General features: G+C 48.2%; 1 protein-coding gene across 1 annotated transcript in view; it reads left to right on the top strand.

The window, feature by feature from the left end:
* Positions 1 to 958: 958 nt before the first annotated feature.
* Positions 959 to 12,439, top strand: part of GRK7 (G protein-coupled receptor kinase 7) — a 30,252-nt gene continuing 18,771 nt past the window's right edge. Inside the window, exons 1-2 of the mRNA XM_044255069.1 lie at positions 959 to 1,570; positions 2,971 to 3,408. Coding sequence (XP_044111004.1) covers positions 959 to 1,570; positions 2,971 to 3,408 — 1,050 coding nt within the window. The remainder of the gene's footprint in view (positions 1,571 to 2,970; positions 3,409 to 12,439) is intronic.

Consider the following 12,439-nt stretch of genomic DNA (forward strand, 5'->3'; position numbering starts at 1 on the left):
GGCAAAGATGTGGAGGGGCCACGCCTGAAAGCGCACTGCCCGGGCTCCCAGCCTCTCAGCGCAGGAGGCTCCTTCACATTCAGATTCTGCTCAGTAGATTGTGCCCTCAGGACCGTTGCAACCACAGGTGGTGAAGTGGTGTTCTCTTTCTGCTTATGTCACTTCATGGGAAGTTTCAGGTCAAGATGACCGTCCTCTCTTCTCATAGCCTAGTACTTGAGATCTCAGGCTCCTGGGAACGAGGAAAGCCATAACTGGACAATAGCTGCAGGCTGTTCAGCATGCAAGTGGCTGTGGGAAAGCCACCACCCACTCGAGGGCCACAACGCGAGTCCCCGAGGGCCTCTGGGAACACATCTCAGGACTCAAAATTTCAGAGTGTTCCCCCCCCAACCCCCCCGGAACCTGCTCTGAGTCAGACTGCTAGACAAGGAAGAAAACCTCTTCTGCTTCTCACCGTTCCTCTTCCTGACTTGGCTTGGCGCTGCTAAGCATTTACATAGCTTGAGCCTGGCAGGAGACAGGTCAAATTAGAAACAGCTTAACAAAATAATGCTGTAAGCAACAAACAGCAGACCACCTGATGGGGACTCCTTTCCTTTGGAGAGTGGTAGCTGCTTATTCAGGGAGCAGAGGCGTCTGGAAAAGTTTCCCATGATGAACAAGTAGCCCCCACAGGTGTGTCAGGCTGCTTTCCTCTAGGGGCCAGGAGCGTGACCTGTGGTGTTCCCTTCCCTGGCCAGCTATACATAGCCAGCAAAGCTTCTTACCAGAGAAACCTCCTTCTGTACCCTCCACCAGTCCCACCCACAGACTAGAGGGCTCTCGCTGTAAATCCTCTGGAAGCTACTGAACCAGGCAAGGAAACCAGCCAGCTGGCCCCCAGACCTGACTGGGTCCCCACCAACGCCTTCCAGCCTTCCTTTTCTTGTGCCGGGAGCTTACCCTGTGTTCAGTCATGGTCGACATGGGGGGCCTGGACAACCTGATCGCCAACACGGCCTACCTGCAAGCCCGGAAGTCCTCAGACGGAGACAGCAGGGAGCTGCAGCGGCGGCGCCGGAGTCTGGCGCTGCCTGGGCCACAGAGCTGCACCCAGCTCCGCCAGTCCCTGCCTCAGGACTTCAACAGCCTGTGCGAGCAGCAACCCATTGGCCGTCGCCTCTTTCGGGACTTTCTAGCCACTGTGCCCCGGTACCAAGAGGCCGTGGCCTTCCTGGAGGAGGTGCAGAGCTGGGAGCTGGCTGAAGAGGGCCCTGTCAAAGGCAGCATGCTACAGGGGCTGCTGGCCACTTGTGGGGCTGCCCCTGCTCCAGGGCACCCACACCCCTTCCTCAGCCCAGCACTGGCTACCAAGTGCCAAGCAGCCTCCGCCGAGGAAGAACAGATAGCCCTGGTAGCACAGGCCAAGGCCGAGGTCATGGCCTTCTTGCAGGACCAGCCCTTCCAGGATTTCCTGGCCAGCCCCTTCTATGACAAGTTTCTGCAGTGGAAAGTCTTTGAGATGCAGCCGGTGTCAGAAAAGTACTTCGAGGAGTTCCGAGTCCTGGGGAAAGGTGGATTTGGGGAGGTAAGTATCTCAGAATGGCCAGATTGGAAAGTGAAGTACACAACATAAAAGGGGTTTGTTTTGCCTTTAAGAAAAAAATCTTAAGAGAATTTACTTACAACTAATTTCAGTGCCACCTATGGAGAATTCCTAACTCACTCTCACATCTTTTTTCTGGTCACCACAGGAAATAAAATGAGAGTGGCATAGGAAAGAAACAAAATGTGGAAAAAAAAAAAAGAAACAAAATGTGGAGTTGGCCAAGAATCTTTGCCAGGGGTCTACACTAGAAGCACACTGAAGTGCCCCGGTCACTTTGGAGAATGATAGCAACACACGGACAGCGGGACCTCTCCCTTTCCCTTTAATTGTGGTAATGGATGTAATTTGAGAAAACTTCAGATATCTGAGAAAACACTTATCTTGAAGTAAAGTCTAGAATCAGCTATATACCACTGCTGTAATCAGCCCTTTCTTTTTTTTAAGTAGAAAAACATTTTCTAGTGTATGTGCTACCTAGGTGAGTCTGAGAAAGACATGTTTTGAGGTAAAATTCACACAACAAAATTAACCACCTACCATTTTAAAAGATACAGTTCAATGGCATTTAGTGCATTCATACTAATGCTGTGTAACCATCACCTCTACGGAGTTCCAAGACATTTTCATCACCCCTGTACCAGTTAACAGTTACTCCCCAACCCCTCCCACTGCCGCTGGCAATCCCTCGTCTGTCTTTTGTCTCCATGGTTTTGCTGACTGTGATGTTTCGTGTAAATGGAGTCACACCACACATGACCTTCTGTGTCTGGCTTCTTTCACTAAGCATAGTGTCTAGAGGTTCATTCACGACATAGGTATATCAGTACTTCATTTCTTTTTATAGCTGAATATTCTGTTTTGTGGATATATTATGTTTCACTTACTCATTCATCTGTTGATGGACGCTTGGGTTGTTTCCACCTTTTGGCTATTGTGAACAGCGTTGCTACGAACATTCATGTACGTGTATTTGAAGACCTGTTTTCATTGCTCTTGTATCTATGCCCAGGAATGGAATTGCTGGGTCATGTGGCAATTCCATGTTTAACTTTCAGAGGAACCACCAAAATCGTCCACATTTTAGGTTCCCACCGGCGATGCATGAGGGTTCCAGTTTTTCCACACCCTTGCTGGCACTTGCTGTTTCCCCTTATTTTTCATTATGGCCCACCTAGTGGGAGGTATAGTGGTACCTCATGGGGGTCTCAGCTCTCTATTGAAGAACCCCTATTACGTACAGCTTCTCTTTTCTCAGAAGCCTGCCATCTTTTCACCTCACCTGATTTCTGCCCTTCCACACCCCAAATCAACTTCGCTCCCTTTACTTCCCAGTGCTTCCTACCTCTACCTCATCTGGTCCCTTTCTATCTCCCCTTAAGGTATGTGCTGTCCAGGTGAAAAACACTGGTAAGATGTATGCTTGCAAAAAACTGGACAAGAAGCGGCTAAAGAAGAAAAGTGGTGAGAAAATGGCTCTTTTAGAAAAGGAAATCTTGGAAAAAGTCAGCAGCCCTTTCATCGTCTCTCTGGCCTATGCCTTTGAGAGCAAGTCCCATCTCTGCCTGGTCATGAGCCTGATGAATGGGGGGGACCTCAAGTTCCACATCTACAATGTTGGCACACGGGGCCTGGCCATGAGCAGGGTGGTCTTCTACTCGGCCCAGATGACCTGTGGAATCCTGCACCTCCACTCCCTCGGCATTGTCTACCGGGACATGAAGCCAGAGAATGTGCTTCTGGACGACCTTGGCAACTGCAGGCTGTCTGACCTGGGGCTGGCTGTGCAGATCCAGGATGGCAAGCCTGTCACACAGAGGGTGAGTGGCTCTCCTCCATCCCAAGGGTGGGGCACAGAGTCTGAGAGAAGGGGAGAGGGCTGATCTGTTCTTCAGGCAAATAGAGACTTGGGCATAATTCTTTTAATTTCCTTCTTCCTAAAGCCCTTATGTTGTCATCTTGCCTCAAGTGGAGTGATGTAAGAGGATTAGCTTAACTAGCTATTTGGGGGCTACTTTGCTGTCTTCTCCTGGCAAGCGCAGGGAGCCTTCTTTGTGAGTTGGAGATGGTCTGTGCTTTCACAGTGAGATGGAAAGAGCTGAATCCATATCGGGCGTCTAGTATGTTCCACTAATAACCACCGCCGCGGTGCCATGATCCTGAGTCAGCAGAACCTTGGTTTTTTTCCTTGGAAAAATTTTAGGAGCCGGGTCCTAGAATTCCAGGATCCTGGCAGGTAAACTTTAATAGGAGAAGAAAAAGAAGAAGAGAAGAAACCCCTAATTTAGCACATTAAAGTAAACATCTCCTTTCCCACTGAATGCAGAGGGATGGGATGTTTTACTTTGGATAAAGGTAAAATTTTGAATGAGAATGTATAGAAGAGGACAAAGGCAACTGATATTTATTTTGATCAAATTGGTTCAAAGGGGTATGCAAAGAATTCTTTGATTAATTAAGCAATTCTGTTAAGTGAACAATGCAAACTCTCTGGGATTCTGGCAGGTCTTTACCATGGAGTTTCTGTACGCATAGGTGGGAAAAAGCTCAGGAAGACAAGGGTCCAAGTCAGGCTCTTAAATATTCACTTGACACTTTGTTTTTGTACAATTTCCAAAAATTATAAGGCAGAGAGGATAACCAGGCAAGGAAGTGAGAAAAATCATGGCAAATTCGGGAAAGTGCAGGTGATTTTATGTGGCTGTAACCTAAGGGGTGCTGATAAGATATGTAGGGCTTGGATCACGAAGTCATTGGAGTGCTTTCGTGGCCCAGGACCCACTGAAGGCTTTTAAGAAGGGGAGTGACATGAGTCGATTTGCATTTTTAAAAGACCAGTTTGGGTTGTAGATGGGAGGCAGAGGACCTGGTTAAGAGGCTAATGCAGAGGCCCAGGAGAGATGGTGAGTGCCTATAGAAAATAGTAGGATTGAATATGTGGGAGGAGATTGGTGTCATTAGAAAGAGACCTGCTAGGACATCAAGACTAGCTGGGTATGTAGGTGAGGAACAAAGAGGGAATCTCGGTCCAGTGGAAGGAATAGCAGAACTGTGAAAAAGCTAGCAAACTCAGCGATAATTGCGCTGTATATGAGACAGGCGCATAGAGATGTTCCCTGGGCACTTAGACCTGTTGGTCTGGTGCTATGGAGGAGTATCTGGGCTAGTATATCTGGGCTAGTTATTGGGATTTGGATTCACTGTGACTTGGGAAGCTTCAGGCACCACTGAGTCATGTGGGAAACAATGAGGGAGGAGGACAGGAATGGAAGCTGGGGAATATCAATGTGCAGGGATGTGGAAGAAGAACCTTGAAGAGGTTAAAGAAATAGGATGAGTGGTAGGAATAGCATAGTCATGGGAGCTGGTTAAGGATTGATTTCAGCTGCATATCATAGAAAACCCAAAGAGCAGTGGATTCAACCAGACAAGGGTTTATTTTCCTTATGTAACAAGTCCTCTGGAGATAAGTGATGCTGGCATCAGTTCAGCAGCTACAGGATGACAAGATCAATATCTCTGGCATTTTGGCCTTTTCCATGTGCCATAGCCATCTGAATTTGGAAGAGATTTCTGAGCTCCAGGTAAGAATGCAGGCCAGCGGGTATCTTGACTTGGGTCTTGTAAGATCCTACCCAAAGAACCTTGCCATGCTGTGCCCAAATTTTGACCTACAGAACTGTGAACTAATAAAGGAAGGTAGCTGGGGGAATGATTTTTATATGATAGCATCAGAATTAATCAAAAGATAGCAAGATGCTGGACATTGTGAGAGGGACAATGTTTTCCTTTCCAACAGAGCTCAGAATGGACTTGATTCTTCCAAGTGACTACTTCTTCCCTAGGTAGGAGTTCGTTGTGTTGGAGGGGCACAGACCCTTTCAGGCTTTTGGGGGACACTAGGTGAAGCACTTTGGACATCACTTTATAGGCAATAGGGAGTCATTGATAGTTTTTCAACAAGAAAGTAGCATGACCAGAATAATTGTTTTGGAAGATGATTTGGACACTGTGTAAGATAACATAAAGGAGAAAGAGGCTGGGAGTGGGGGACTCATAAGCAGCTACTGGAAGGATCCACACATGAGGTGGTAGAGGTTGAGGAAAGGCCTTGGGCTCTGAACAGTCCTATGTCCACAGTTCAGGCCCCCTGGCCTAGGCTCCATCAAGACCCACACCTAAAAAGAAAAGAAAAAAAAAAAAAAAACCCCAGACCTGGACTTCCTTCTCTTGAAACACATCTTCCTCAGTGGAAGGAATGAGGAAAGCACAGAACCACTCCTTGAATGTGGTGACAGAAGGAGGAGGCACCTCAGAGAAGAAAGACACAGGTGGCTCTGCTCAGGTGTGAGAAAGATGGAGGCAGACACACCTGGAGAGGCAGGGATGCTTAAGCGTGCTGGCTGGGGGGGTGGAAAATCTGGGTCCCTATGCCAGCTGAGTCACAGACTTACTGTCTGCCATTCTAGGTAGGCCTGAAGGCCTCCTTCATCTCTAAGTTTTTTGTATCTATGAGATAGTCTTTGAATTATTTGGAAGAAAAGACTCGTAAATTCAAAAGATTAACATATGGAATAGGTTACTATGATTTGCTAGACTATCAGGGTTCTTATGGGACAAAATGAAGTTACTTAAGAAATGAAATTAATGATTTTCATACCTAAGAAGCTCATGGCTTGGCTTAATCTAGTTTCCTGAGCTGTGGATTCCCTGAGAATCTCTCCCTTTGTTTCCCTGCTCTGCTGTCCTCAACGTTAGCCTCACTCTCACTCAGGTGATTCCCACATAAAGGCCACCAACGTCTCTATACATATGCTACAACTGAGCAGCCCCATGGAAAGAAAACACTTCCTTACAAACAGGTCTTTCACATTTCCCAAGGAAGACACTCAGTGGACACCTCAAGTCACATGCCCAACCACAACCAGTTCCACTGGCCAGGATGAGATCACTGATGTTCCCAGGAGCCAGGGAGAAGGTCTGTCCCATCTACATCTCAGGGACTGACAGCAAAAGAATGTGTTCTCCAAAGGAAAATCAGGATGGAAAAGAATGAGAAAAGGATGTCAGCTAGGCAAAAAAGAGTAGATATGCCTAATAACTGCTATTACCTCCATGGCTTGAAAAGTTTGAAAGTTTCCTAACCCCTTACCAAGAGATGATGAGCTCTAGATCCTTTATAAGAGGATTCTATGAGGTAGGAATATTATTAGCTCCATTTTACTGATGGGGAAATTGAGACTCAGAGAGATTAAGTTACCCACTCAAAGTCACAGTGCTAATATGTGATACGAACGCAGGTACATCAGATTCAAGGGCACTTACAGTTTTGACTCTACCCTGTTAAATTCACACAGAAAGCAGGACATGGCCTATGGTTTTTAATGCTATAAAAGGCCTTTCTCTCAGTAGAGCTCAGAATGAGTACATGTGATGACATTAGCATATCTTCCTCAGGCTGGGCTGATAGGAAAACCAACCACAAGTCCAGCTGAACTTCTGACAGAGTTAAGACTTCAAAAAGGAGCACCCCCACCTACATAGGGAACGATGTGACTAATGTCACAGGGCCAGTCTCCCACACATAGGCACAAGATAAATAAACATAGTCCCAGCCACTGTCTGTGTTCACTTTTAATAAATGTGATAAGCACTCCTGCCTGTTCTCAGCTGAGATCTACATGCATACAATAAAACTAATTCACATCACTTTTTTAGCAACTCCAGAAAAATATAATAGGAACATTGGGTGGTGGTGTTCATGCTGGGACTTTCAAGTTCGTCATTGTAGGTGGAGAACAGTCACCTTCAGATTTTATGGAACATGAATCCTTAAGACGTGTACTTTTGTCAGGAATGGGAATGAGTTAGAACTGTGAGCTCAAAGCTCACGACACATTTGGTTACCCTGTCCTGCTCTGAAGCTTCTGACGAACTCCTCATATTCAGATGGGTGACAGAGGTTGGGCATCACATTTATTCTGAAGCTTCTATTGTCCTGAACACAATGCTAGATACACACTGAAGAAGTGATTTTTTTTTTAAAGATTTTATTTATTTATTTGACAGAGAGAGATCACAGTAGACAGAGAGGCAGGCAGAGAGAGAGAGGGAAGCAGGCTCCCTGCTGATGCGGGACTCAATCCCAGGACCCTGAGATCATGACCTGAGCCGAAGGCAGTGGCCCAACCCACTGAGCCACCCAGGTGCCCCAGAAAAAGTGATTTTTAAAAAGATCTCAGAATGTGTTTCATCAAAATTCACACCTACATATCTCATGATCATTATGACCCCACTCCAAAATTCTTTCTCTTTGAGAATTCACTTCTGAGAAACAGTGGAAGAGCCTTATAGGAGTGGAATTCTGGTTACTTCTTGGTCACACATGGTCTCCACCAATACTATAACCACTATCATTAACTAAATTTAGTTCCTCGTAATTTTTGACCACTACCAAAACTTCAAATCCATTCTCAAAGCATTTATTACTATTAAGGGCATTCAAAAATGCCCTTAAAGCCTTAGGATTGTTTTTAACATCTCTTCATTCAAAAGGCAGTCATTCGTTCACTCTCTCCTTCATTCACCATGTATGTAGTGAGCATTTCCCATATGCCAGGACTGCTCTAAACCTAGAGGATTGAACGATGAGCAAAAAATGGATGTGATTTTCTGCCCTCATGGAACTTAGTCTAGTGGGGAAGATAGAGTATAATAATCAGTTGCAGGAATATAAAGTTTCAATTATGATAAATGCTGTAAAGAAGTGGTATGGAGCTCTTCAAGGAGGATTTGATTTAATCTGTGAGGATCTGAGAGTTAACCATAAGGGAAATACAACCTAACTTGATATCAGAGGCATATCAGCGAAGTCCTTGGAGCAGTGTCTTAGGCTGGCTTCCCTGGAAATAGACTTGAAGACACATTTCCATGTGGAAGACTTATTAGGGTACATTCTCAGGAGATCTATGCATGAGGAAGGCAGGACTGGGCAGAGGGAGAAGCTGATCCACAATGAAGTAGAATCAAGACCTCAGTCAATCCTTCAACAAGCTGTTGAGTTGGGCTGGCCCTTCAGAGTTGTCCCCAAAAGGGGTCAGAGGTTAGGTTTTTGTATGCCCTCATGGGCCAATCGGTGACCTTGGCTGGCTGCTAGCAGAGGGCAGCTTAGGCTAGTGCCTAGGGTAAGGTGCAGCTCTTTGCCATCAGTATTTACTGGTCCCAGCCAGGGCTGGGCACTTCCCGAATTGCAAATGGGGGACATTCATTCAAAGACCAACCAAAAGCTCCCTCATTTCTTTCATGCTTAATCTTGTTGAAAGTCTGATGGGTTTTGATATTCAATGTCACATGCCCTTAGGCTTAGAGAGATAGGAGCAGGGGAAGACCCTCATTGGCATCTGGGCCCCACCCAACAGGTGGGCCCAAGGAAGCAGGTGTTGACCCCAACCCTGAGACCAACCCTGCACCTGAGTCCAGGCCCCCGGGGGTGGGGGGCAGAGGGTCATAACAGTTGATGAGCAGAGACAGTGGAGGAGAAAGCCAGGAGCCCATGGCTAGGAGGCAGAAATGTGGTGGGAGATAGGACTGTGTGTAAGCCAGGCCCCTCGCCCCAGGGGCATGCTCCAGGATCTCACTGGACTTAACTGACAAGATCCAAATTCAAAAATGTGTCAAGATTGCCTCCACATAGCATTGAATGCCCATAGGGCTGCTACTGAGCACAGGACACTGTGCAGCTGCACAGAGGCTGGTCCGATAGTGATGTAGGCCACACCCACAGAGGGGATCTGGGCCGAGCACCTCAGTCTCCACTCCAGGTGGGAGAGCCAGGACAGAGTACCTGTTGCTTTTAGGGGAAATGAAGGGAAGCCAAGAAAGGAAAGCACAAAGCAAAAGGAAAAAGTGGATCCAATGAAGCTGGAGAGGTGGCAGGGGCCACCCCAAACCTGGCATTACAGGCCATGTTAAGAACTTTAGTTTTTTGCTTAAGAGCATCAGAAAGTGTTTTTTTTTTTTTTTTTTTAAGATTTTACTTATTTATTTGACAGAGATCACAAGTAGACAGAGAGGCAGGCAGAGAGAGGGGGAGGAAGCAGGCTCCCTGCTGAGCAGAGAGCCCGATGGGGGGCTTGATCCCAAGATACTGGGATCATGACCTGAGCCTAGGACAGAGGCTTTAACCCACTGAGCCACCCAGGCACCCCTTGAGCATCAGAGAGTCTTGGAAAGGATTTCGCCAAGGGGGCAAAGTGCTTAGAACTCTGTTCTGAAAAAAAATGTGTCTGAAGTGAGAGATCAGAGGGGATCTCAAGTGGATTACAGTCGTTTGTAATCCAGGTGAGAGAAGGCAGCCGCTGAGACCACAGAGGAGGTGGTGGAGACAGAGCGCAATGGACAAACTGGGAAAAGATCTCAGCATGGAGAGGCCTCAGTGATGGGTAAGGGAGTGAGAGAGGTGCAAGGGAAAGAGGGGCGTCAGGGGTAATGTATTAGGGTTCGCAGGTACGGACTTGGGCCCCACGTACAGGGAACTAGGTGCACAAGTGCTTGCCTTCAGGAGTGCTTGTCCCCAGGAGGGGAAGAGACTGACAAGTGAAAGGGCAGTGAAAATACATGTGACCAAAGCTGTCCACCTTGGGAGCACAGCAGGGGCACCCAGCCTGACATAGGATCATGGGGTCAGGAAAGACTTCCTGGAGGAAATGACAACCAAGTTGAGATGTACAAGGCGGACAGAAGCTAGGCAGGTAAGGAGGAAGTCAGGTAGGCAGAGGGGCCAGCGTAGGTCGTGGTCCTCATCCAAAGGCAGTTGTGGCCCCCGGGGACTTCTGGCAATCTCTGCAGATGTTTTGGTTGTCCTGATGGGAGAAATGCTACTGGCATCCAGTGGGTAGAGGCCAGGGCTGCCGCCAACATCTGACAGTGCCCAGCACAGCTGCCACCACAAGGAACAATCCAGCCCACAATGTCCATCCTGTCACAGCTGAAAAATTCAGCCCAGCTAAAAGCCTGGAACGAGAGGCCTGGGGCTCAGGCACAGAACCAAGTGACTCTGCTGCTGCTGAGAATGTGGAGTCACAGGGTGGGACTGGGGTGACAAAGGAGACAGCTGGAGAGCATAGCAGATGTCCCTAGGAGGCTAGAGAAGTCTGACAAGGGCATTCAAATTCAGCACCTGGGGTGTTGGGGAGCCACTGAAGGCTTTTGGGCAGCCTTGGAAGGACACTCAGGAGGAGGGAGTTGGATGACAGTGAACAGTAGGCAAACAGGAGGGAGTGAAGCAGAGGGCCTGGGACCTGGGGGTCCCTGGCGCTGCACTGTCCAGCGAATTATAGCAGCAAGGAGAGAGAGCCAGGAGGTCTCTAGGACTCTTCTGCAGGATGATATGATAAGGGACCAAAAAGTTGCATCGTTATTGTTGACATGGACACATGTTAGAAGCTCAGAGCGTCCACCCAGATCAAGTGCATCTGATGAAAGATGGTCGGCACGCTCAACCAGAGGGAAGAAGTGTGTGTACCAGCCCAAGGGACCAAAAAGTTGCATCGTTATTGTTGACATGGACACATGTTAGAAGCTCAGAGCGTCCACCCAGATCAAGTGCATCTGATGAAAGATGGTCGGCACACTCAACCAGAGGGAAGAAGTGTGTGTACCAGCCCTGGTTCTGCCACTTCCTGGGGCTGCTGGGCACAGATGTGCAGGCTGACCCCTCCCATGGGACGCCTGGCCATAGGGACACTGAGGACTGAGACCAAGCCCTGCAGAGTGCCTTCCTTTAATTGATACAGACATGCCTCTTAGCCTGGCCTTAGCCCTGCACTTGACCCCAGGAAACTCATGCCTCTTCAGTGAGCCTGGTTAATACCGTCTGCCCCTTAGGCTTGATGAGAAGATTAAGAAACAGGGCAGATCAAGGCCTAGCAGAAGGTCAGCCCTATGGTAGGCACTCAAGGAAGGATTGCTCTGAATATTCCAGCAAGCCAAGGACCAGACCCCTCAGTCACAAGTCCTTTTGTTGCACTGTTTCTCCCTCACCTTTTGGCACTGTAGCTGCTCAGGTGGTCTTTGCACCTGTGCTTTGTTCGGGAGACTCACAGGGAGCCAGCAGGTCCCAGGGCACTTCAGGGTACAGGGGGCTGGGAGCGTGCCACTCCCCTCTGGACTGCCAAGCACACGAAGTTGCCCTGCTTCCTCACATCTTAGGGACACCATGAAAATATGCCTCCAGGGAACATAAGACCACACACCAGTGGAAGAATCACAACTATTGATCTCTGCCTATGTGCCAGGCCCTGCCTTTCAGTCTGATGGACTCTTAGAGGCTTTGGAGGTTTTCTTGTGTAGCTGTCCTTTCTGGGACAACCGGAACCTAGGCTTGGTGACCATGTCTCTAATGCCTGTTGAGGGTGGGCTGTGTACCAGGCTCTTGGGAGGTAGGCAGTATGTTTTATTGCTTTAATCCTTATCATGGCCCTATGAAGTCAGAGCTGTGAGGCTCAGAGAGGTTAACTAACTGGCTGGGGGTGACCAGCTAGTAATTGATAGAGCTGGGATCTGAGCCACAGCAGAATAACACCAGGCTGTGTGGTTGTGGAAAGCAGGATTGCAGAAATCTCTCTTTTGGATCCCCTGCAGGGTCTCTCTGAAATGGATGTCCTCCCAGGGGTGTCAGAAAGGGCAGGAAGCTACGTGGGGCAAGGCTACCACTGCACCTAGGAAGTGGCTGGCAGAAAGCAGACAAGGAGCAAAAGCAGGCTTTCTGGAGGCTGGACGCTGCAGCCTGGGGCTGAGCACGCAGGCGGAGCCTCGGAGCTAAATCCCCTGGGGTCTCAGGCCGCATTCCTC

Source organism: Neovison vison, chromosome 6 (assembly GCF_020171115.1).
Source record: "Neovison vison isolate M4711 chromosome 6, ASM_NN_V1, whole genome shotgun sequence".
Classification (NCBI taxonomy): domain Eukaryota; kingdom Metazoa; phylum Chordata; class Mammalia; order Carnivora; family Mustelidae; genus Neogale; species Neogale vison.